Source organism: Anas platyrhynchos, chromosome 6, assembly GCF_047663525.1.
Source record: "Anas platyrhynchos isolate ZD024472 breed Pekin duck chromosome 6, IASCAAS_PekinDuck_T2T, whole genome shotgun sequence".
NCBI classification, from domain to species: domain Eukaryota; kingdom Metazoa; phylum Chordata; class Aves; order Anseriformes; family Anatidae; genus Anas; species Anas platyrhynchos.
This window is the reverse complement of record NC_092592.1, coordinates 21,843,989-21,867,389: the sequence shown is the minus strand read 5'-3', so window position 1 is coordinate 21,867,389 and position 23,401 is coordinate 21,843,989. Positions and strand designations below refer to the sequence as shown.

Sequence of the window (23,401 nt, the reverse complement as noted above, 5' to 3'; positions counted from 1 at the left end):
GGCTCATGCATCTTTCAGGTAAAATATTAAGTGCACTAAAGTGTTTTCTATGCTCCATTATTTCAGTATGTAGGAAGATGCTTTGAGCTGAAAACATGAGTCTTAAGATTCCTCTACGTCATCAAATATTTGGCTAACCAAAACCAATGGGAAAATGTGGTAAGCATCTGTGGCAGCTCAACCTCCTCAAAAACACAAGTGTGACTGCTTTGTGCCTCTGTTTCCTTGTATACGAGAAATTCCTTATGCAAAAGTGAACCTGACCAGAGGTAGGAGTTAGTGATGGTCAGCTTTAGAGGTCTTTTCTATTCTTCACTGAATTTCTGCTCCACCTGTTGGGCCTGCTGCCAGCTGGGAAATGCTGCAATGTCCTCAGCAGAAAGATGCTTTCACAAGATGGTTAATAAACCTTGAAAGCCATTGCCATCATGACAGTAGACTTGGGTCTATTGTGGGTCACTTGGAGCCTCCCTCTCCAGAAATGCTTACAGCCCATGTCTGAGACATTGTGAATGACAGACATCCAGCAGGACAGTCACAGAGAGTCAGGTCCATCTCCACCTGAGCTAGCAGGTGTCTTGCAGGACTCATCCTCTTCTAGGGAACAAGTGAGTGGGGAGAACAGACAGTTCCCTGCAGGCTCTGGAGCTTCCCAGCCTTCTGTCTGTTTTTGCCAACTTTAATGGTTTTTGCATTGCTGAAGTGACCCACAGGTCAAAATAGCAAATAGCTCATTTTCCTCCCTAGCACAGGAGCAAAGGAACAGGTCCTCGTCTAACCCATCTGGACCCAGCATCACCACAGGAAGAACAGGCGGGATGTTTCATGGGTGGCCTCAGTGCCTCTGGCAGGGTCTCCTGAAAGGTATATCTGGAGGGCAGGTTTCCTACATCATCCAGGAATCCCGTCCTTCTCTTTTTCCTGAGCTGTGTACGTGTGGGGGTTGTCTGCTCCCCAACAGCCTGATCTGCAGCCTGCTGGTGCCAAGGGTGGCTCTGAGGAGCTGACTGAGCACCCCTGGGTTCACCAGCTCTGCAGTGTCATTCTTGTGGGGTGGCAAAGCCAGCATCAAGTCTTTCCTGCTTTCCTGTAATGCTACCACAGGAGAAGTAGGCTTTGGCTGTTTCTCTGCCCTCCATTTTGTGCTTCATTTTCCCTTGCTGGAAGGACAGAGCCCAGCTCTTCCCGCAGGGCCTCCTCCTGCCCTGAGGGACCGGTCCCCCTGCTCCTTCTCACCCGCCTGCGGTTGGCCCCGGCCAGGCTGCCGCTGGAGGGCAGGGCTGGACAGCCGATGGCCCGCGGTGGAGCAGCCTGCTGGGAGCTCCCAGAGCAGTGCAGGAAGTCAGCGTGGCTTTTAAAGAAAAATAATAATAGTAATAATAATGTGTTTTAAGCTGGTTTTGCTCTGGAACCCCTGGTTAAACCTGCAGTTCCAGCTCCTGTACCGCCCACAAGGTGACGGTGCTCTCTGTGCCTGACCTGCCAAGGAGCAGCAACTCCCTGGCTGTAAAACCCGTGGCCACACTGCTGTCACCCTGGCTGTAAAACTCGTGGCCACAGTCCTGCCAGCTGCTGGCCCTCCTTACCCTCACCACCCACCACCAGCATTGCCCTTGAGCTGTCCCCAGCCGCCACAAGCGTGAGGCCAACACCACACGCTGGGATGGGGTTTGCATGGGCACCAAGCAGGAGCAGCCTGCTGCTGGAAGCATGTGCTCCCTGTGGTAGGTCAGGTCACACACACAGCATGAGAGAGCTGCCTTTTGACAGCAACATAAACTGGAAATGAGAGTTGTAAAAGTCTCCTGGGATAAGAGTTTTCGTTTGTTTCCTGGTTACCATCAATTTGTGATGCAATGCCGGACTTCTGTTGCTTGCATAGGAATTGCCTAAGAGTCTGCTGAGATTCACAAAGGCTATGACCAGAACAAGACATGGCTGACCCAACAAAAGCAATCCTCAAGACACCACACAGCTTTGGCAGCAATGTGGTGCTTTCCCTAGTACCCAGCATAGAAGAAGATTACTGTCTAAGCCTATCAGCTAACAGCATCTACTGTTATTTATCTTGCACCAAAGTAGATCTCTGCAACAGAAAAGGTCTCATGGCTAAGAGTTCCACTGAGGTGCAGTTCTTGGACCTGGAACTGTTCAGCATTTCTGGGGTGTTCAATAGCTGGACTGCAGCTAGGTAACTGCAGCCTGGTATTGCCACTGCTCAGTGCTGTTTCCACTGTAGGCTGAAGAAAACTTGGGGTTAACCTTGGTGCTGCCATCTTTCCTCCCCCCAGCACTTACAGACCTCTGCCACTACTGGTACCTCCTCACCTCCTTCCCAAGTCCTTGCCATGGGCAGATCGTCTTTCCCGGCTCTTCCCTTTGCCTTCCTCAGTGCTGCTCCTTTCTCAGCCATACTTCTGCACTTTGCAGCTTCCATGCAGAGCCAAGCTGGTAATACAGCGGCACTGTGCTTTCTGCAGTGCACTTTTTATATAGCCATATTCACTGGTGAGCTGTGACCTGCTTGCTCTATCCCTGTCAAAGAGACACAAATCAGCCCTGAAATGTGTGCTGACTAAAATCCTCCAGGCAGAAGAACCCTGACCATCAGTGTACTTCTGTTCTTGCATCTAACTGAGCTGGTTCATGAGCTGCTGCTGATTCAATGTCTGAAACATCCAGCCCTCATTTATCACTTTTGTGACAAAAATTAGTGCTGAAAATAACTCACAGTTTGGGGCACAATGTAGTCTGTTGAGGCACAGATGATACATCCCACCATCCCACAACTGAGATGCTGTGGCACTGTGAGCCTAACTCTTGGGAGAACGAACTTATTTTGATTTCTTGATCTCTCCATGATTCTAAACACATCCTCTCTGGTTTGATCCCCATGGCCTCTAATTATCTCAGTATTACAGAGGGGCTGGTCTCATTCCACACTAAGGATGAACCACCTATATTTGGCAGAGCTCTCTAAGGAAACAATAGAACATTTGGAAGATTTTCAACTAGCACAGCTAGGCCACAGCCCTCAGCTTAAGGAAAGCTGGCTGTTTTAGCAGCACTGCTGCTATTTTTAGTGCCTTTGATACAAAAGTCTTTTCCATTATAAACTTACTTGCCCTGTTTTCAGTTCTTGTTACTACAAAACCAATTTGTGAAATATGTTGGTTTTCCCATACAAAGCAACAGCCTTTGTGTAAGCTCACAATAAAATGAGAAAACAAACAACTCCCACCTCACACACATTTCTAGTTGTGTGTTCTTCAGTGCATCCCAGAAACTGGCATCTGGGTGAGAGGGCAGATGTATGTGCCCACATTGTGAGATCTGGCTCAGTGACCTGTCTATACATTGAATGACAAATTCAGACAGGCAGAACCATTTACCAAAGTTTAACTTCCTCATTTACTTTTGTTCATGTAAAGGGTTCCCAGTAGTCTGCTTAGATGGTGAAGATCACAGGTACTTGAGTAGAGTCTGAAGACCACTTCTCTGGGAAATACTTTATGTCTCCTTGCCTCCCTTTTTCTTTGTCAAGATTTTGAGACACAAGTGCCTTTGCTGTCTCTACCAAGACACCTCACTGTAAACAAACAGAAGTCAGGATACCAATCACAATGTCACCAGTGTAACTGGCATCATGGACATGCTGACTTCAGCAGTGTCAAAATTCTGCCACAGTGGGAGGGGGACCAAAGTTAAGTCTGGCTCAGCACTCATACCAATCACTGGCAGAGCTCCCACTGGTTTTATAGGTGACAAAGGAACACAGAGAAACATCTGCACCTGATAGAAAAGTTTTTTTTTTTTTTTTTTTTTTTTTTTTTTTTTTTTTTGTGTGTGTGTGTGCATGTGTATCGATCTATAACTGTTTCTTCTATCATGATATAACAGTGCCCTAATTAGAAGTAGAACCTTAGAAGTATATAGATATAAGTATGTAGTATATAAGTATATAGTATATAAGTACATAGTATATAAGAATATTAGAAGTATAATAATTCCATTAGAGCTAGTAGAACAGTCTGTTTGCTCATAGGCTCTCTGCTTCTATACACTCACCAGGGGCATGGTCTGAAGTGTACTGGCTTTGGGCCTTTGGCATAGGCACAGTACTGCCTGCAGTATTGCAATGTTCAGAGACTGTGCTACCAAGCATTTGCAAGCCAAGCTACTAGCCTAGCTGACCCACTAGCATCTCACGGAGTCTGCTCCAGGATGCTGTCCTCAGTGTTGCCAGATCTAGGCTGGAATACGGCCACTTTGAAGCTGAAGGAAAGTCTAGCTGTAGAGGAGGATGTGAAAAAGTAGTATTATGTCTAATTTTACCAACAAACCAGAAGTGACACTGTGTTCTCTTGTTTTCAAATTTAACCTCCCTTAGCATAGATCACTCCAATCACTCCACAATGCTTGAACTCTGTGGCTCTTGAGCCATCCAGATGCAGCTGCTACTGATGGGTAAGCACCATATGATCAGCATCAGGGTGAGCCTGATGTGGGGCTGCTGGCTCAACCCCTGCTGCAGAGTGAAGCACGTCAGCAGGGGCATGGCAGGTGGCATCAAGGGGTTACCCTTAGGCAGCTCTGTGTACATCCTTCTCCATTGCAGGTCTGATTCAAACAGCAGGTCTGTCTTTAATCGTGTACAGGCCCCTGTACTTATTCCATCAAGGACTCTATTAAAAAATAATCCCTGTAGAGGTGCCTGGGGATGTGCACAAAATATTTCACACACAAGCACCCGATGCATCCTGAATGCTGCCTCACACCCACTGCTGGCATTTGAACTCCTGGCATCTGTCATGTCCCCATCAGACCCAAATGTGCTGCCTTCACCCGTTTTGATTCAGAGGGTGCTTTCTTTGTTGGCCTTTGGGGTTAAACACGAGCAGCAGTTGCCTGTTTTGTGTGGGGAATGGTTGTTAGGGCAACTGGGAAGAATTCCTTGGCGCCAGCACTAGTGCAAGAAAGGAATGAGCAGAAAAATGCTCAGCCGGAGTCAGAGCAGAGCCAGAGCAAGCCAAGCTCTGATCTGTTTGTGTCAGTGCCTCACCCTGGCTGTCCCACCAGTAGCCAAGGGGCCCTGTGTGGCAAAGGTGAAGCTGACACACCCTTTGCTAACCTGCAAACAGCTCTGTGCACAGTCCCCTGTGGCACTGGCTGCCCCACTGACCCTGGGGCTCGTCCTCCTGGTGCTGACACAATCAGGTCCTGAGATTTTACACTATTGCTGCTTGAACATCCCCCGAAACATACAGGCATGGGTTTTCTCTTATGATACTTGGCACAAAGCTGCTTGTGGTAATAAAGGAAACTTGGAAAATGAAGCTGAGCTAGTGATTTTCAAATGGAAATAATCCTATTTTGGGATCATTTTCACTTTGAAAGATGGTTCAAAGGCACAAGAGGAAAGGGCAGGGTGAGCAGTGAGCTGCCAGGTATGTGAGTATAATTTTTTTAGACTTTAGTGACTTTATTTTTGCATTGCAGATACTCTTCTTTTGAAAACTACTGCCTTTCCCATCTGCTCGTTTACCCCAGCTCACACCTCTTTCATAAACAGACAATAACTTTTTACTTGGATTGGCCTGCTAGCAAATTTATACAGCCTTCACGTATAATGATCTGATTTCAGGTGATAGTGAGCTGGTTAGTAGATGCAAGGGCATTTGCTCTTAACCCTGATGGTAGTCAGCTGATAGGATCTATTTAAGTAGCAACACACAGAAGGGGGAAAAAAAGAAGGGAGAAGTAGAATCAAGACTTAGTGTTTGGTTTGTGGAGTTGTTTGCACATTGATTTAAAATCTGCAGGATGAGACGGGTTAGGTTTGTACAGTGAGGGAGTGTAACCTGGTCTGCAAACATGACAGCTGTTAGGGCAAGAGACTGATGTAAGTCACTGGAAGGTAGGGCAAAGTGTTGTCAGTAATGGGTCTGGAGCTAGAAGACTAAAAAGCAAGGGGGTAATGACCCATTCTGGAAAGCATAGGACTGGAAGAGATATTAACAGTTTTGTATCACATGAAAGAAAACCCTGCAATTTGCTGAAATTAGTCCTCATCAGAGCTGTGATTCTATACAGTGTTACTTAAAAACTGGGCTAGAAAATGTTGTTTATCTTCTTTCTTTGCAGCAGAATACTTCTCTCCTGCTTGGTCTGAGGGGTGTGCTCTAATTTCCTCAAATTTACATAGTAAAATATTTCATGATTAGTTAGGTTATTGGTTTGAATCAAGTATCAATGTGTGTTTGGTCTGCTGTTTCCAGAATGATTAAGCTCCTGGCTTAAAAATATATAAATTTGGGGGTGAAATTCCCAGTGGGCTGTTCTGTTCTTGTCGTGCTGCATAAAGTTCTAGTAGCAGTGAAAAGCCATGGGGTAAGTAAAATTGCTGGACAGTTGAGGACCTGTTTTGCATGAGCTCTCATGTTCCAAAGCAGTCAGCTCCTGGCCTCAAACTTTCCAGGCACAGGGCCAGACTTTACTAACCTACAAATGGGGAAGGGGAGAAAGGGGCTGCACTCTAAAAGTGTTCTGCTACCCTCCATCTATGTTAGAGCATCCTTTAAGCTTTTGTCCAACCTAAAACAGAGCAGTCAGAACTTACTGGGTGGTACGTTCTTGAAGAAATGTAAGTAATGAACCTTTTGAAGGCTATCAGCACTTTTTTTTTTAATACTTCAGGTCTTTTATGGGTTTGAACAAGGTTGAGCAAAATCCAGTCCTGCTCATGAATTCTTTTATAGCATTCCTTACACTGGCTTGGTATGTACTGAGGTAGCTTCAATGTCCCCGATTCAAGCTTGGAAAGTCCCAAGTGCAGAGTCAAGAAAAAGCTAAGTGCAGAGCACCTTCTTCATTATGTCTAGCTGAAAATGGGTTTGGATTGAGTGGCCTAAAGACACACAAACCAAACCTAGTTATGGTGCTTGTGCTGCTTCTTCTGGAGGTTTCTGACTGCTTTTGGTGGCTGATAGCCGTGCCAACAGCTGACTTGGCCAGGCACACTGGCAGAAGCAGGGACTTGCTGAAAGCTTGGAGGTGTTCAGGGCTGAGGCTTGAGAGACCTTCACTGTGGAGACACTTTGTGGATGTCTGTACCCACAATATGACTGACCCACCACTCAGATAACACTCTTGCAGGTGGCTTAGAGATGACTCTTTTGTGGGGGTACCACAGTGCAAATAAGCAGGATCATGAGGTCAAATTTTAACTACCTTAATGTATTGCTGGGCAGACTTCTCCTGACAGTATTTTTAGTGAATTTGGAGTTCACTGTATCAGGGATGCAGAAATGACTTCTCTGTGTGTGTGTGAGACAGTGAGGCTTGGGGGAACCTGTGTATTGTCTTCTACCCCTTCTGGGAATTTTGCATGATCCTGTAGATAATCACTGCACTATGTGAGGTTCTACTGCTGCTGTAAAAGGTGTATGTGTGTTCCTGGTACATAACAGTAAAGTACACGAAGCCCAGGCAAGTTCACTCACATGCACAACATGTGTGGTATGGGAGGGCCAAGATGTGTAGATGAGTCTGTAAACCTGAGCTGTTCAAAACAAAAACTCTACCCAAGCAAAAAGGGCATTGGACTGCAGTGTGTGCCTCCTGCTGCACTGGACTGAGAGCATTGACTGCTCTCATGTGCATGAAGCTTGTGCAGCGCTGCTCTGAGCCTTGCTGCATTGAAGCTGCATCCATCATGAACTGAGACAATACTGCAATAGAGTTCAACTCACAGCTGACAAAGTGATCAGTTCTTACAGGATAAACCACAATGAATGAAGAGCAGGAATCAGTTCAGAGCAATAGCACCATACCTGAAGAGGGATTGTTCAGGGTTCATTTTCTCCAGACCTTACCTAGCCCATTCATACCGATTTCTTAAAATCTGGCCACTGTTCCTCTGCGTTAAATTCTAATTCCCTTGTTAAAATCCCTTCTAATGTCCCTTTACAGCCTTTTTAGTTTGTGCTGGCAAAAATGACTGGTTGGACGTTTTCCCATTTTCTCTCTGGTTTGGTCTCTGCTCCCCTCTGTGACCTACAGCTGTTAGCTCCAGCTCTGTGACTTTCTGTCTAGAAGGGTTTCTTTGTCCATGGAGTCCTCAAGAAAGCTGACCTTTATGGCAAGCTGACCTAATTAAATCCCAACACAGGGAAAAGGCATATGTAAGTAGCCAGGCACAGCCCTGAGATCCAGCAAAAGCAAATCTATCCTGCTCTGACCACCCTTCCTGAGAAGGAGAGGGAATGAAGGACCACTCATGAACCCTCCTGCTGTGTGCTGTTGATGACCCTGCCTCCTAAACATGACTGGAAACCAAGCTGGTGTGGACCCTAGTTGCACACTTTCTATGCCAAGGACAGTGCCTCCTCCTCCATGACTTGCCCTCCCTGTGTGATGGATAGGTTTGAGGCAGGAGGAGTTGGCAGAGCTCGTTCCAGTGGGAATAACCAGAGCAGCTTCCCAGGCCGTGGGGACCCAGCTGGGTTAAGTGAAATAACAGCATGTGGGAAGGAAGTAAGAGAGTCCCATGGTTTGGTGTTTACCCAGGGTCCTGTGTGGGCTTGTAAATGTGAGAGGGGACAGAGTTCCTCTATAGCAAGGGTTAAGATATAGCTGATGGAAATGCTTCCATCAGGGCAGCTTTCCATTTAAAAACAAATAAATAATACGGGCGTGATGGGTTCTGACAAAAGTCTAGACAGGAAAATATTGCTACAGCCGTAAGATATTTCAGCTGGTTTCACAGAAACACTTCTCTAAATTTAAGTATTAAGAGCCTTTTGGCTCCTACTATGAACACAAAAAGGAAAAAATATTCACATTGCACTAAGCCTTAACGTGTAATAGCAAGCCTTACAGTAACCTTGCTGGAAATGACATTGCTGAGAGCAGTTAGCCTGAAATGTGCTGATTCCGTGTCAGCCTAGAGATGCTTCTTGCTCATACTGTGTGAGTCCAGGTTACATGACAGGGAGAGACCTCTCGAGTCAGTATACAGTCTGCTGCTGTACTGAGCTTTGCTATGACATGTAGGGCATGTTTGGGTGTTGACTTAGTGCTTTTTTAATAGGCTTTTTTGAAAGAAGGGATGTAGGTGAGCATTTGTTAAGTTTTGAGAGTCCTGTTTTGCTGTCATCCAGATTGGTAGAAATAGAAAGAGTCCTTAATAATGTGAGAGTGGTTTATTTCATTGTAGCAGAACTCACTGGGTCTTAGTGGAGTTTAATGCCAAGAAACTACCTGGCTTTGATTTGCATGTCGTGTCAGTGCCAGAGGCTAAAATGTTAGCGGGTTAGGGTGTGGGGGAGAAGCAGTGGAAAAATTACAATGAGCATTAGTCAACTGAGGTTGAATGTAGGGCTCCTCACAGGGGAAGCCTGGTTTATTAAGCAACTCGATCTCTCCCTGTGAGATCATACGTGCAAAACAGGTTAAGCAGTGTCTGCGGGCGTTGCCCCATGGAATTTGTAGATAAGGATGGGTTATACCTGCCAGTTCTCAGCACAGAGTCCAGTTACATTCTGCTGCTTCCAGAGGGAATAAGCCTCCTGAGGAACACAGTTATTCTAATTTTCTTGTGGTAAGTCTATTGAAAAAAATAATTATATATATATATATTCCTCTTTTTTCCCCCCACCCTCTTCAAGTCTCAGATTCCCTAACTGTGAGGTGTGATGCGTGTGGTTTTCTTCATCAACAGGCCCAGGTATCACTACTGACACTGCAATGGCATGGTGGAAGGCTTGGGTAAGTAGAGGAAATAGGGAAGTGAAACACCTTGACTTCTTTGGCAATATAATAAGTTAACTTGTAAGCTCTATCAGGCACTGTGTGGGAATGAAATGTTTCCCTTTAAAGATCATCCAAACTGTTTACTGACTTTCTGACTATAAAATAGTTTTCAGCACTTCCATAACCTTAATTAAAGAAGGTGTTAATATGCATGCTGGCTTCAAGAAGACCAGACTCTCCCTGCCCCTTCAGTTGAGTGGTGCAGAGGGATAATTATGTGTACATGGGGATACAGTACCGGGGATCAGCAAAGCTGCACAGCAGAGGTCTGCGTTAGGTATGAACGCTGCGGTCTCCTTGTCCCTTCCTTCACCTCTGGCAGTGGGTTCAGGGCACTGGCCTGTCCCCAGCGTGCTGGCAGGCTGTGGTCATGGAGGGAGGTATGGTTTGTCAAGCCACAGTGTCTTTCTTTTCTGGGTTTTGAATATTGCTGCAACACTGTGGACTTGGACGCCCTGCCTGTCTGCTCCAAGCCAGAAACGCTGTTTGTTCTCTTTTAAACTCTTGTGGCTTTGGGAGTTGTGGGGTGCCCTGAAGCAGCCTCCACATACAGCTCAGTGGCAGCTCTCCCATTAGCTTCTATGGAAGGCTAGGTTTCCCTAGGGACTTTATCTCTAGATATCTACAAGCCAAGGCCTAGAAGAGAGCTGCTGGAGAATGGCATGTGTTGGAGTACTGGTGGAAAAGTCTTCTCTCCCTGCCCGGTCACCACCCTTTTGGAAGTTAGTATAGTAAAATGGATTTTTTTTCCAAAGCTTGGAGGAACTCTCACTTCAATTTTTCCTTTATGTTGATCTGTTGCCTCCACCAACCAAGCTGGAAATCATTTGGAAACGTAGTGAGAAAAGGAGGAAAAGTCACTGAAAGCTCTAGAGGACTCTTATCTGTTGGTATTGTAAGGGTGGAGGTATGAAGACAGGCAGGCAGTGGAGGAGTAGCTAAAAATAAATTGTTTTTCAAAATCCTCCATAAAAAATACAACTCAAATGCAAACTATGAAAAATGTGAAACACTCTCAGAAATTTTCCACTGAAAAACAATAACCCCACCTGTCACCCACATTTCAGGATTTTGATGAACTACTCCTTAGGTTAGAAAACATTTTGATAGGATATATATTCTGATATATTTTAAATCCCCCTACCCTGAATTTATAAGTAGAATGCTTTTCACATCATCAGCTGCAGGGTACACAGATTACATTGCTTTTGCACTAGTTATTCATCTTACGAGGAGATTTGCATGGATGCTTTGAGTAGTTTCAGTTAGGTAATTATAGCATCAATTCATCTGGAAAACAAGACCAAACTGAATAGTGTTTCTCTGGAAACTGACTGTGATTGTACCTGTGCTGGAACACAGAGAATCAAGCCTATGAGTGAGTCATGAGTAAGCTACTTGAACGAGGATGGGCCGTGTTTCTTGGAATTAATACCAAAAAGGGCCATTGTTTGATTTGTTACTGCTGCCTCCAAAGGAAAGCTGAGCTTTCGCATTGCCTCTTACCCTGAGTCACCAGGCATAGATCCAGAGCATTTCTTTCACATGAGCCTTTGAGTGCAGCTAGAGAGGACTGTCCATCTATTTCAGAGCAAAATCAGACAGATAAGTGTATCTTGCTTTCCGGGGAAGTTTTGCTGGTACCAGCTGACTTCACAGGGGAGCAGAAAAGGAGTACTTGCTCTGATCCTGCCCAACAGCCCAGCCAGGCCTCCTGTTCCGGGTTGATGGCAAGCCTTTGGGGGTGGCTCTGCAGTGACAGCTTCACCACAGCCTTAAACTTGCTGCTCAGTAATCACTGGGACGTAATCAAAGTTGCATCGAGTGAGAAGTTTCCCATTGATGCAGTCCCTTCCACAGCTGCTCTCCCTGCCTGGAGCAGGGTGTGGTGGCACAGGATTCTGTTGCTGTACTGGCTGTGAAGCAAACTTCAGCAAACACAAGTTCTTCCAGATCTTGCTGTCTGCTGAGCATACAGCTTCTGTTGAAGCTCATCATTTTTTGGTTGCTTGATACTGTTCCCAGAGCTTGGCTGGCATGAAAACACCCACCAGCTATGTCTACCAGTAGAGCACTGGACAAGAACACCTGAACAAGCTTGCCCTGAGCCAGCCTGAGTATCTGTGCAGCATGGCATGGCTATGCCTCAGCTGTGGCGCTGGGCTAGGCCTAGTGTTTCTTGGCTGTGTGCTCAGGAGCATGACATTAATCTTCCAGACTCTTACTTAAAAATAAAAAATGCCAGCAATGCAGGTCCTGTAGGAAATTTCCACAAACCTTTCTACCTGGCAAAGATTGCTTGAAGGTTAGCTCTGGGAAGGATTTTTCTCTGGGGAGGGCATGAATGACCTGAGAGGGCGCAATGAGAAGGGGGGGAAGATCCCTCTGTCACAAAGGAAATAGGAGCAAAAGGAATTTACACCAGAGCAGGAGGCTTCTGGGTAGCACTTGGAGGTCTATATTATGCAAGTCATATGGGACAGCATTAGTGATTACTTAAGCTCCATAAGCTCTGGATTGAAGGTGCTTTTTACCTGACTGTGAGGCCACCCCCTTAGAAAAAAATCCATCAAGTCATGCTGATATCATTAGTTCGATATTAATCATATCCCTACAAGTCCATTTATGAGAATACAGCAGTTTCCTGGGAAAGCTTAAATCTCTCTGCTGCTAAGGAAAAGAAAATTGCAGTTATTGGAATAAAGTGGTGATGACTCTTTATGACTAACCATTCACAGACTTCCCTGTTGATAGGACATTATTGTTGGAAATGTCAGCATGTTCAAGCCAATTCCCTTGCCTAACAGCTTTGGTTAAACAGAAGCTCTTAAGCCTGGGTTCTGGTTGATGTCCTTACTATCTTAGGGTGACTGGAGTAAGTCCCAGTGTGTCTTTCTGCCCTGTTACTCCGATGCTGGCTGTGCCTTACGGGTCTGACTGGAGGATTGCTGTGTAGTTGGCTCTCAGCTCAGAGAAGGAGAACATTGTAACTGCACTTCTCCAGATGGATCTGTTCCTTCAAAGTAGCCTCTTGGCCCAAATCCTTCCCGAGGAGGTGCTTCCTTATGTGAAACCAGTTGTACTTGAGTGAAGCAGCAGCAGAATAAAGCTGCTAACTAGAAACATGGTTTGTGAGAGCATATGTATTCCATGAAACCGAAATGCTATGTATAAAACCACTCTGTACCAAAGCACTGGAAACTGTGGCGCTTAATAGCAGTATGATATGACAGCATACATGCTCTTAAGCATTGTAGAAAGGCTTGAATGGGAAAGTCCAGGCTACTCAGCTTTTTCTGCCAGACCACCTGCACCTAATGACTTCTGCAACAGTGCTTGACCTCATTTTTCTGACAGGACCCAGAGGCTGGCACAGGCAAGTGGAGGGAAAAAAACTTGTGTTGTCTTCTGAGCTTTGCTCTGAAGAATGCTTTGAACCAATCCCTCCACTTTTCTGTCTTCCACATGTGTAAGCAGTGGATAATATTAATTTACTTTCCAAAATACCCTTTCTTGAGCTGACAAAATGCAGGAATGAAGTGTTGTATTTTTTCTTATTTTTCAGAGTGAAGCAGAGGGTGTGTCTGTGACAGGTGCTTTAAACTTTGACCCTGTACCTGATGCTCAAACCCTGTACAAGGCCATGAAGGGGCTTGGTGAGTTGACTCCATCCATATGTGTAAATTCTATGTTGCATTTATAGTTGCTCAGTTAAAAGCCATTCCTGAAGAAAATTGCAGCTAGAGATGATTTTTTATTTATTTTTAATGTGGATAATTCAAAATCATCATTTCTGCAAGACATAATTGAATTTCTACATCATGAAGGCAATAAACTAGGGGAGGTTGTCTGATTACTTGAATTGGGATTATTATTATTATTCTGTGCACTGTGTTTATGGCTTTTTGTTGCTCTCCATAGGGACTGATGAACAAGCTATAATTGATGTCCTAACTAAGAGGAGCAACATGCAGCGTCAACAGATTGCCAAATCCTTCAAAGGACAGTTTGGAAAGGTCCTTCCAAAACAAAGCCATATTCAGTCACTGTTTCACTGCATGTGGGATGTAGTTAATGGGTGTACAGTTCATCCTGCAAGCATGGTGTAAACAATATGCAGGTCTTTTGCAAACAGACAGGTTAATATTTGATAATAAGGCCTGGGGTGAATATGTGAAATTAGTTTGTGGTGGGATAAACTGCTTTTCGTCTAGTGATTGTAATTTTCTTTCTAAAAGGCATTTTGACCAGAAATACTTTTTAAAAATCCATTTTGTCTTAAAGTGTAACTCCTTATTGTTTTTGAAGCTATAACAAAGTTATACTTTTCTAAGTAGCCTTTTGAGTAAATTATTGGGCTGGTGTGGGGCTCTTCTAAGTGATAAAGTTCAATTGAAATACTTATTTCATTACACTTATTTGGAAATTCTAAAAATGAAAACAAACTGCAATTGTTGACAATCATGTTTTTATGTGGCTATCTTTCTCTCTTTGATAAAATCTTACTCTCATTAGAAACGCTTGTGCTGCAAACTCTTCCACCAGCCCACTGGTGTAGCCAGATATGTGAGAGTAGCATCTAAAAGTGTGGGGGAAGGAAAGTTATTAGCAATGAGCAATATAGGCTCTTGGGTCAATATAGAAACAGGAAATCTTCAACAAACCCTGATGGAACAGGAACTGCCTTGAAAGAACCTAAGAAAGGGAAGCAAATGTGTATGGGACAATGAATAGAATGGTTTCATTCCATATACCCACTGAAACAGGGCAAGGCATACCCTAAAAAAGCTATATGATAATGAGAGGAAGGTTTGAAGCCTGTCTTTAAACAGACTGCATGCCTGATTCTGCAGAAGTCCTATGTGTGTGTGCGCATGTGTAGGCTTTGGATATTGGTTGTATCCTTCACTTAGTTCAAGGCCTTCAGCTCCTGGTTCTGCTCCCTGTCTAAAACATGTTGGAGGAAGATGTTTATCTTCCCTGCTCTGCTGCAAAATTATTACCTGGGGGAAGCTTGATACTGGGGAACAAAGGAAGTGGAAGGACCTAGACAAAATCCATTTTGGAGTTAGGTGCCTTTTCCAGCCCCCAGGACCTTTTCTAATAAACTGTCAATACAATGATGTCACTCAGCTTTACGGCTGTAGGCCATGGGGATAGAAACTGGGCAGAAAAGAGAACCTTTGAGGCTTTTTATGTGATAAGCATGGTGATGTTCTACAGGATCTGATTGAAAGCCTGAAGTCTGAACTAAGTGGCGATTTTGAGAGGCTCATTGTGGCTCTTATGTATCCCCCATACAAGTATGATGCAAAGGAGCTGTATGATGCCATGAAGGTAAGCAAACTGCATGTTGCTATTTTAGTAGCATAGGTCCAATGTTCATTTCCTGTAACTTTACCTATTAATGAAAAGTGATAGTAACTGGGCTAGTGGATGATTATTAAGTTCATTATTAACAGTACCCTTTGAGAAATATTTAGTTGTGCTATCAGTGTATGTTGGGGGGGAGGGGAATGCTGCTGTAATATTTATATGTAATATGTATATGAGTTTCTGTATGGATGTGTCTCAAAGCCTGGGGAAGGTAACAGTGGATCTAAAATTGCCTTTGGCAACAGATAAACATCCACAGATGAGTTTCTAATGTGTAGTTGTAGAATCTCTTCAATGCTTTCTGTAGTGCATCTTGTGAATGGAGCTCAATGACCTTGGGCCAAAGTTGCTGCTATGACATCCCACCTGAACAGTGAAACCTTTTAAAAAAAAATCAAAGAAATGAATGAGTGTTGGTGCAAGGCCCAATCTGGGGTTGACTGGCATCCTGCCTGTTGATATAGTATTTTTTTTAATGGTACAAAGTACTGACTAGACAAACATTAGTGCCCCCACATCCCTCTGATACTGTCCACCAAAGATCCAGATCCAAAAATGCATTGCAGAAGTGCAGGGTTACACACAATCATCCTTTACAAATTGGGCATCTCAGTAAATGAATCCACACTCAAACCAAACGTGCTTTGTGTCTACAGCTTTCATCTTGACAGTTTCTCACAGCTCAGCACACAGCCTGGCCCTTTACTGCCATAAGACTCCTCACTTGACCATACTTCTCTAGCAGTAAATTTCACTGCATCATTAGATATCTTTCTCTACCTTTTTTTCCACTATGTTTTCCATCAAAGGGTGTGGGAACAAGTGAAGGTGTTATCATAGAGATCCTGGCATCACGAACAAAGGCGCAGATCAGAGAGATAATCAAGGCGTACAAAGAAGGTAAAGTGCCTGGGGCTCTGGTTTGTGTGGTCAGAGCAATGTACCACTGCATGACTGCACAGCGGAATGGTGTTACCAGCTAACGCTGTCAGCAGGAAAAGGGGATTGTAGAAGCAAGAAGGTGCAGCCTAACTCCGCCTGGCAAACAGAACTGAGTGAATTTGAAAAATCCCTCTCTAGCTTTCTTCCAGTCAGAGGAAAAGGCCAGCAAATCACAAATTTAGTCTGTGGTGCCCAGCGCAAGCATTGCCAGAAGGCAAATAAAGCTACAGCTGTACACTTGGCTTTTTCTCTCCCTTAAATGTGCTGTAAATGGGAATCTGTCAAATATATTTGTAACTATTTCTTTGGTCCCTCAAACTACATCCCTAACATTAACCATGGGTTTATGCCTTTGTCATTGGAGCTAGTGGTACACTCAGTCAGATGGGAGTGCCTGTCTGGGTATTGCTGAGAGGGTATGCTGACCTCAGCCCGCCTTTTTTCACTAGTGACCTTGATTAGTGTATGTCCTTAGGTGACTTGTGATATCCTGATCATAACATCCAAATAAATACTTCCATTGTTCTTCTCTTTCTCTTGTGTAGAATACGGTTCTGATCTGGAAGAAGACATAAAATCAGAAACAAGTGGATATTTTGAACAGATTCTAGTTTGCCTTCTTCAGGTAACGTTAGAGAAAAGAGGATCCAAAGATCTTCATTTTTCTATTACTTTTTGGAGAAGACGTGCGATAGAAGGGACAATGCAGTCACAATTACCACAAACTACAGTGACAAACACATCGCTTGAACTGGATCTCTGTTTTCAGCTTTGATGTGACTGAGGCAGGGAACCCTCCCTCAGCAGCAGTAAGAGAGCTGGGAACAGTCAGCTCTGCTGCACGGAAACATCTCACTTTTACATACATGTGTCACTACACTATATAGGAGTCTTTAAAAAAAAAATCTCAACAATGATTCAACACTATTTTAGAGTCTGTCACCTAAATGCTGAGAGCACATTTGGATTTATTTATCCTATTGAATTTTCTCAATTTTCTTGCCAAGAAGCAGAATAACTTACCAACTTCTTGGCTCCACTTCACATTACTGATTTCAGTCAAGGAGTTAGCTCTTGTGTTGCCTGAAACATTACTGACTGAGTACTCTGCAAAAATAGCTGAGGAGGAGAATTGTTCTTTGTCTAGCGTGTACTCTGTGATCCCCATGTGGAAAATAATTCATGATAGCAAATGGTGTCTGTCTTTTTCTTCTCATAGGGTGAAAGGGACAATGCTACTCTCTATGTGGATACTGCATTGGCTCTCCAGGATGCACAGGTACTCTCAAATGCCCGTGATCAGTGATATGCTTGCATCCCACCTATCTTGAATTTCAGGGTCCTTGGGTGACACAGTCCAGGTCAGCATGGGGTTGGATCCATAACAGTTTCAGGAGGGGCCTTCTTGAAGCAGAAGCAGCTTGGAGTTCTTCAGTTTTGCCTGCACTGCTGAGCCTTGCTGTTCCAAACAGGAAGGATGAGAAGTGGGCTCAGGCTCCACTGCTTTTTATGTGTAGAAATATATAGACATTGTGGAGAGGGACGCTGAAGAATAGGGAAGAAACCTCAATAGCACTGTTGGCTGCTCCAGCTGTTTCAGGAGGGATAGCAAGGGTGGAGATAGTGACTGCCCCGATTTCACTAGAAGACACAATCAAGGGTCTACACAGTCAACTACTCTAGTAGAGTCTAGTTCATACAGTACTTTAGGTTACTTTGAGTACCAAGCAGTACTTCAAGCCAAATGCTATTCCTTTACCAGCTGCATGCACAGAAAATCTAACAATAGTGTGTTAAATTTCAGACTCTCTATGCTGCTGGGGAGAAGATACGGGGCACCGATGAGATACAGTTCATCACCATCCTGTGCACGAGGAGTGCCACACACTTGATGAAAGGTATGAAGCAGTCCACGTTCCTAAGCATCTGAAATGAGAAATCATCCTAGCCTAAACAGAAGAGGCAGGGATACAGATGTCAAAGCTCAGGTGATCAGAAATAAACACCTAAGTCTGCCTACTAATCCTTGCCCAATCAGTGCCCAAAAGCTGCCAGCAGCTTTGAAGCTTATGTAGATTTAGTGCAACTGAAAATCAGACTGCTTATACAGGAGTCCTGATACAGCTGTGATGACTAGATGGTATAGCTATTTTTATAAGCCTAGGGGAAGAGAGTCCCTTCCTAACTGGATAGAAGTGTGCAGTCTACAGGCTCATGACTCCTTGGACATGGGTTTCTTTTGGAAAAAAATCACTGACAACGCCAGTGCTGGAGAACCACAGGGAGACTCTTCCAGTTTTGGCCTAGGTTCTTTTGAGAGCATTGGAGGCTGCTTGGGAGGGGAGATGATAACCCAGCTCCAGCTAAGGGTGCCCTCAGCTCCCCAAAGCATGAAGCAGCAGAGACCTGGCCTTGTCATCTCAAGACTTTTGAAGCAGTCCAAGGCTCTGACTAACAGATGTTATGTTGTCCCTGATCCAAGCACATCAAGTAGTGTGTGAATTTACTGGAGCTCAGTTGATAAATTTAGCTGTTGATGACCTAGGTGTGCCTGAACTTTTTCAAGCTGAAGTCTTTGGAGACTATTTTCAAGGCCCTTGGAGGCCAGCTCCCCCTTGTGTTTTTAAACTTTATCTCCCAACAACACTTAGAAACAAACAAAACAAAACAAAACAAAAAAGCTGACCCTAGTCTTTGGCCATGTCTGTCTTTAAAAACTTAATTGCAGCAGTTGGTCTGGATGTAAACAATCTTTGGGACATACTAAATTATCAAGGAAATGAATCTGATTTCCTCTGCACTAAAGCAGATTGTAATAGTTTATTTTTAAAAAACTTACATGTATTTGTTGCAACTAATTTTTTTTAACATGGAGAATAGGTCTGAGTTGAGAAGGTTTGTATCCATTTGTCTGTTCTGTAGTAGTACCTTTCACCAAAATATCTGTGTGTTAATGTTTAGGGGTATGATCCTGAATGCTGTGCAAACTTCAGTATGATATACATTGTGTTACATAGCAAGTTTCCTTTTTTGTTAGTGTAAAAGCTAGGAATCAAAACAGGGATCTGTAATATGGAACCAGAATCTGTATCCAGAGCATATAAAGGGAACAATGACTCTGCTGATATTTTATGTGGAAGTTTATATAGCTTACAATCTGCATCTGTTTACTATGTTTTGTGTTTTTTGTTGTTGTTGTTGTTTTGTTTTTGTTTTTGTGTTTTTTTTTTTCTGCGTTGCTTTTAAATTGTGGTTGAGATAAGTTTTCCCAAACTGTTGTCATCATTTAAATGTCCAAGGGCCGTGAGCATAGTTCTAGACTTAATTTGATTCTATTTTGGCTCCTGAAGCTAGTGACAGCAACAAGACCAAATGATAGTTGTGCTTATCCTTCTGGAGCCTACTTCATTTGTGTGGTTAAATGCAGTGATGAAGAAACAGATTTCCAAATTAATGTGAGGTTGACTGAACTTGCTCTGACAAATTAAGACAGGGAATTAAGCCCCTTCTGTTCAATTAGTTGCTTTGTGTACATACAGATACTTCTTTCTTGGAGATAGGTTTTTGTGAAGCTGTTTTTTGTAGCTGATTTCTGGACTTGACTAAAGCTTACTGAAGTTGGTTCAAATGTGGTCATTGCTTTAGTGGGATATTCATTTTCATATCACCACACAAGCAATACCTGTGAATGTTGGGTACAAAATGCCTGAGCAATTGCTTGGTGAAAATTCAAAGTGCTTTGTGTTTCAAACAGTGTTTGAAGAATACCAGAAACTTGCTGGTAAAAGCATAGAAGACAGCATCAGGAGTGAGACTAGTGGCTCACTAGAGGAAGCTATGCTGGCTATTGGTAAGTGTCTCATTTCCCTTTCTTTTGCCTGAGTTTCTTGTCTTGAGTCAGACTCTTGTCTGAGTTGACTGTCATGGGATGGATCTGCTTTATAAAGATCTCTGGTAGGAAGTAAAGGATGCTTAGTTCATGTCCAAGGGGCAGACTTGAGTGAATGGAAAAGCTGAATCTGTTGAGCCTGCTGCCCTAGACTGCAATTATCATTGATTCTTACTGAGTCTTTTTATATGCCTAGTGAAATGCACAAGGAATGTCCATTGCTACTTTGCAGAGAGGCTATACCATGCTTTAAAGGTAAGACATTTATTGCAGTGTACTTTTTTTTTTTTTTTTTTTTTTTCTCCATACTAGACTTTACTGCAATCTGGCTTCTGCCAACTTTTGGAAGAAGCTTTTTGAGGAGGTTTGTCATAGTGGGATTTTGCCCATGATGTTAACTTAATGGACTGGGCCGCAATATTTTCTTTTTAGGAAGCAATGCTCTTAATAAAACAATTAAAACAAACAAACAAACAAACAAAAAGTTCAAATGGCGATATGTAAGACAACTGCAGACTGCGTCCCTATAATTTTTAATTGATGTATAAAATATGTCCGGTCTCCCAACTTGGTGGAAAGCTGATATGATTGTTTATTTTCTGATTCCCCCAAAGGTTTTTGTTATTGAAATGAATTTTATTCTCCTGTGACTGATTAAACAATACTGGTTGAAGGCAGGTGCCTTCACAATACTGGTTGTATGGGTGCTGCTGCAGAAGGGCAGTATGTATTCAATGCCCTCTTTCAGTCCTGTAAGTGCTTTTGCATTTGACATGTGCAAAGGCTCATGGCACTCTGAGACAGAAAGCTTATGGTAAGGACAGTGGCCCTTGGTGGTGGGGATGTTGCATCTTCAGAAGGAAAAGCAGATTGCTGCAGAATGTGTGCCGAGTGATGCCTGAAAGCTAATGCACCCGGTCCCAGACCAGTTTGCAACAGCTTATCCCTTGAATGCCCACTAACACTGCAGACTGATGTATCTGTTATTTCAGGGGGCTGGCACCCGCGATGGGACCCTTATAAGGGTGATTGTTTCTCGAAGTGAAGTTGACTTAAATCTTATCAAGGCTGAATTCAAGCGGATTGCAGGACAGTCTCTCTCCAGCATGATTGTGGTAAGCAGCATCTTGATATAATAGCTCTTAGTCATCATGTGCATTCCTAACCTGCCCAGAAAAACATGACGTGGGCAAAGCCAAACCTGATGAGAGACTGCTCTAGGCTTTTCATGTGTTCTTCGTGATCTCCTAAATGAATCTAGATGCATTAAATTATCCCTGTTACATGTTTCCCATGCTGTGCCATTTTCTCTTTTCTGCTGTCCTTTACTACCCAGAACTAGTGCCGTGTAAGTCAAAGCAGTTGCGTTTTTATTTATTTATTTTAAACTGAGTTACCCCAAATGAAGGCCTGGTCCATGCTGTGGTGAGTTAAGTTTATAAACTGAACCTTGTCAAATCTTACTGTATTTTCTTGGTGCTTGAGTCTCAGCACTGGACAAAGGACCCTCCCCTAGCAAAAAGCCATGTTTTCTATTAGGGCTGAAAAGCTGGGTTTTATAATTTGTTGTATAAGGTCTCTGGGGCATCCCTTTCCCCTAGTGCAAATGGCACAAAAGCCCTATGCTTATCAGTTCCCATGGGACGTCTCATTCTGCAATGAGGGCCCTTTCTTCTAATTGACACTGTCAGTGTCTGTCATGTTGATTAATGATCAGTCTTCGAGGGTCTGTATGGAATATTCATTCCTCTGAGAAGTGGAAATGCCTTTATACCTGTCATCACAAAATATTCAAAGGGAGTAAAATTTCTGTCTCAGGATGTTCTCTGTAGTTCTTCTCTAGACCAAAATGACCATATTTGTGTCTTTCTTAAAAACATCCTTTTTCAGGGCTAACTGCTCATTCCCTTCCTATAAGGGAGGGAACACTACACAAATACTAGGGATGTAAAATCTGAACACAACAGTATTGGTTTCTCTTATTCGTGCTGACTTTTTGTGCCACTCTGTGGGATGGAGCCCTGATCAATTACTCATTGGGATTCAAAAGAAAAGAATTGGACTTGATAAATTTTGTTTCAGGTGGAAGATATGGGCTTCATTTCTGTTCACTTTTGATGGTTTCAGCTGGCAGTAACCCTGCTGAAATCTGGCTTGATTTTTTCAAAGTGTTTTTGTTGTGGGGGTATATCCCATCTGCTGACAAAGGCAGCAGCCAGTTTATTAAGAGGGACTTCTATACTCACCTTTTTTTTTTTTTTTAAAATTTTCCCCCTATCAGGATGACACCAGCGGTGATTACAAGACAGCCTTGCTAAATCTCTGTGGCAGTGACTGACAAAATCTAGGAGGAAGATGCTGAAATGGATACAGAAAGCAAATTTGGAGAATAAGTGCCTGAAAATGCACACACAGAAAATCCTTCCATTAATTCAAGGAGGGTGAGGGGGTGGAAGGGAGATGGGGTGGGTGAGATCAATTTATTAAAAATTTCCAATGCTCCATGGGAAACATGGATACTTAGTACACATTAAAAACTGTTTACTTCCATAATGGTTTTAAAAAAACTTCCGTTTGTGTTTGTTTTTTTTTTGCTTCCATTTCATTTTGTGCAATTTCTCTTCTTTTTTAATGCATTGTGAAGGACAGAAATCTCTGATCCTTTAAGTGCTTGTTTCTAGCAATTTCCCAATTTCTCACGTGGACTAAAAAGTGACTAAGCATGAAGGAGGGGCTCTTTGCTCAGTCTTTGTGGGGTGTGGGAGAGCTGCACAGCTAGATGATGCCCCCCAGTCAGGGGAACATCCTGCTGTGGTGGCATGCCATTGCCAGATCCTCTGGACTTCCTCCAGTTCATGAGCCCCGGGCTTCTTCACCTGTCAAGAACTGATGAACAGACTCTTAACACAGAAACTGAGGTTTAAGCAACCTTTAGGTGAGATACAAATCATAAGCTCCTGGGCATGTTCCTCAAATACCGCCCAAACATCCTGAGGCACAGCAGAATCAAGACTTTGTAGTAGCATGTACCAGACTCACTACACTTGGTCTCGGCTCTTTTATCCACTTTCCACATTGTGCCTGAACAAGCAATTCTGGCACAGGGACAGATTTCTTTTATGAACTCTTGACAGTGCCTGGTATGATGATACCCTGATATCTGACTATTGGTCAGCCCTAAAGACATGGAGATGAGGAAAATCTTATTATGATTAATAAGTAGATTTCTGGGGACATAAATGTTTTTCTTTTAAATGGGGATGATGCATATCTTTCTAGTTTCAGGGAGGGATCTATTTTCAGTAAATAGAAAGGCTGTCTTGTCAAAACAAAAATGACTTCTAAAAATAACATTAAGTAAAATACAAAAGTTGTCACTGA

The 23,401-nt window shown here is 43.4% G+C and overlaps 1 protein-coding gene across 1 annotated transcript; it reads left to right on the top strand.

Moving 5' to 3' along the window:
- Positions 1–9,476: 9,476 nt before the first annotated feature.
- On the top strand, positions 9,477–22,580 carry LOC101794808 (annexin A8 like 1). The gene is made up of 13 exons (XM_005022209.6): positions 9,477–9,601; positions 9,722–9,768; positions 13,379–13,469; positions 13,735–13,829; positions 15,037–15,150; positions 15,999–16,089; positions 16,677–16,756; positions 17,351–17,410; positions 17,936–18,029; positions 19,886–19,981; positions 20,217–20,275; positions 21,013–21,135; positions 22,302–22,580. The coding sequence occupies exons 2-13, from the start codon at positions 9,748–9,750 to the stop codon at positions 22,356–22,358; spliced, it is 981 nt and encodes a 326-aa protein (XP_005022266.1). The 5' UTR covers positions 9,477–9,601; positions 9,722–9,747; the 3' UTR covers positions 22,359–22,580.
- Positions 22,581–23,401: the final 821 nt, after the last annotated feature.

Bases quoted from the DNA above. Each gene is read 5' to 3' on its own strand.
- LOC101794808 (XM_005022209.6), top strand. From the start codon at position 9,748: ATGGCATGGTGGAAGGCTTGG. The intron at 17,411-17,935 runs GTACTCTCAAAT...GTTAAATTTCAG, and splicing joins TGGCTCTCCAGGATGCACAG to ACTCTCTATGCTGCTGGGGA. The intron at 20,276-21,012 runs GTAAGACATTTA...CTGTTATTTCAG, and splicing joins GGCTATACCATGCTTTAAAG to GGGGCTGGCACCCGCGATGG.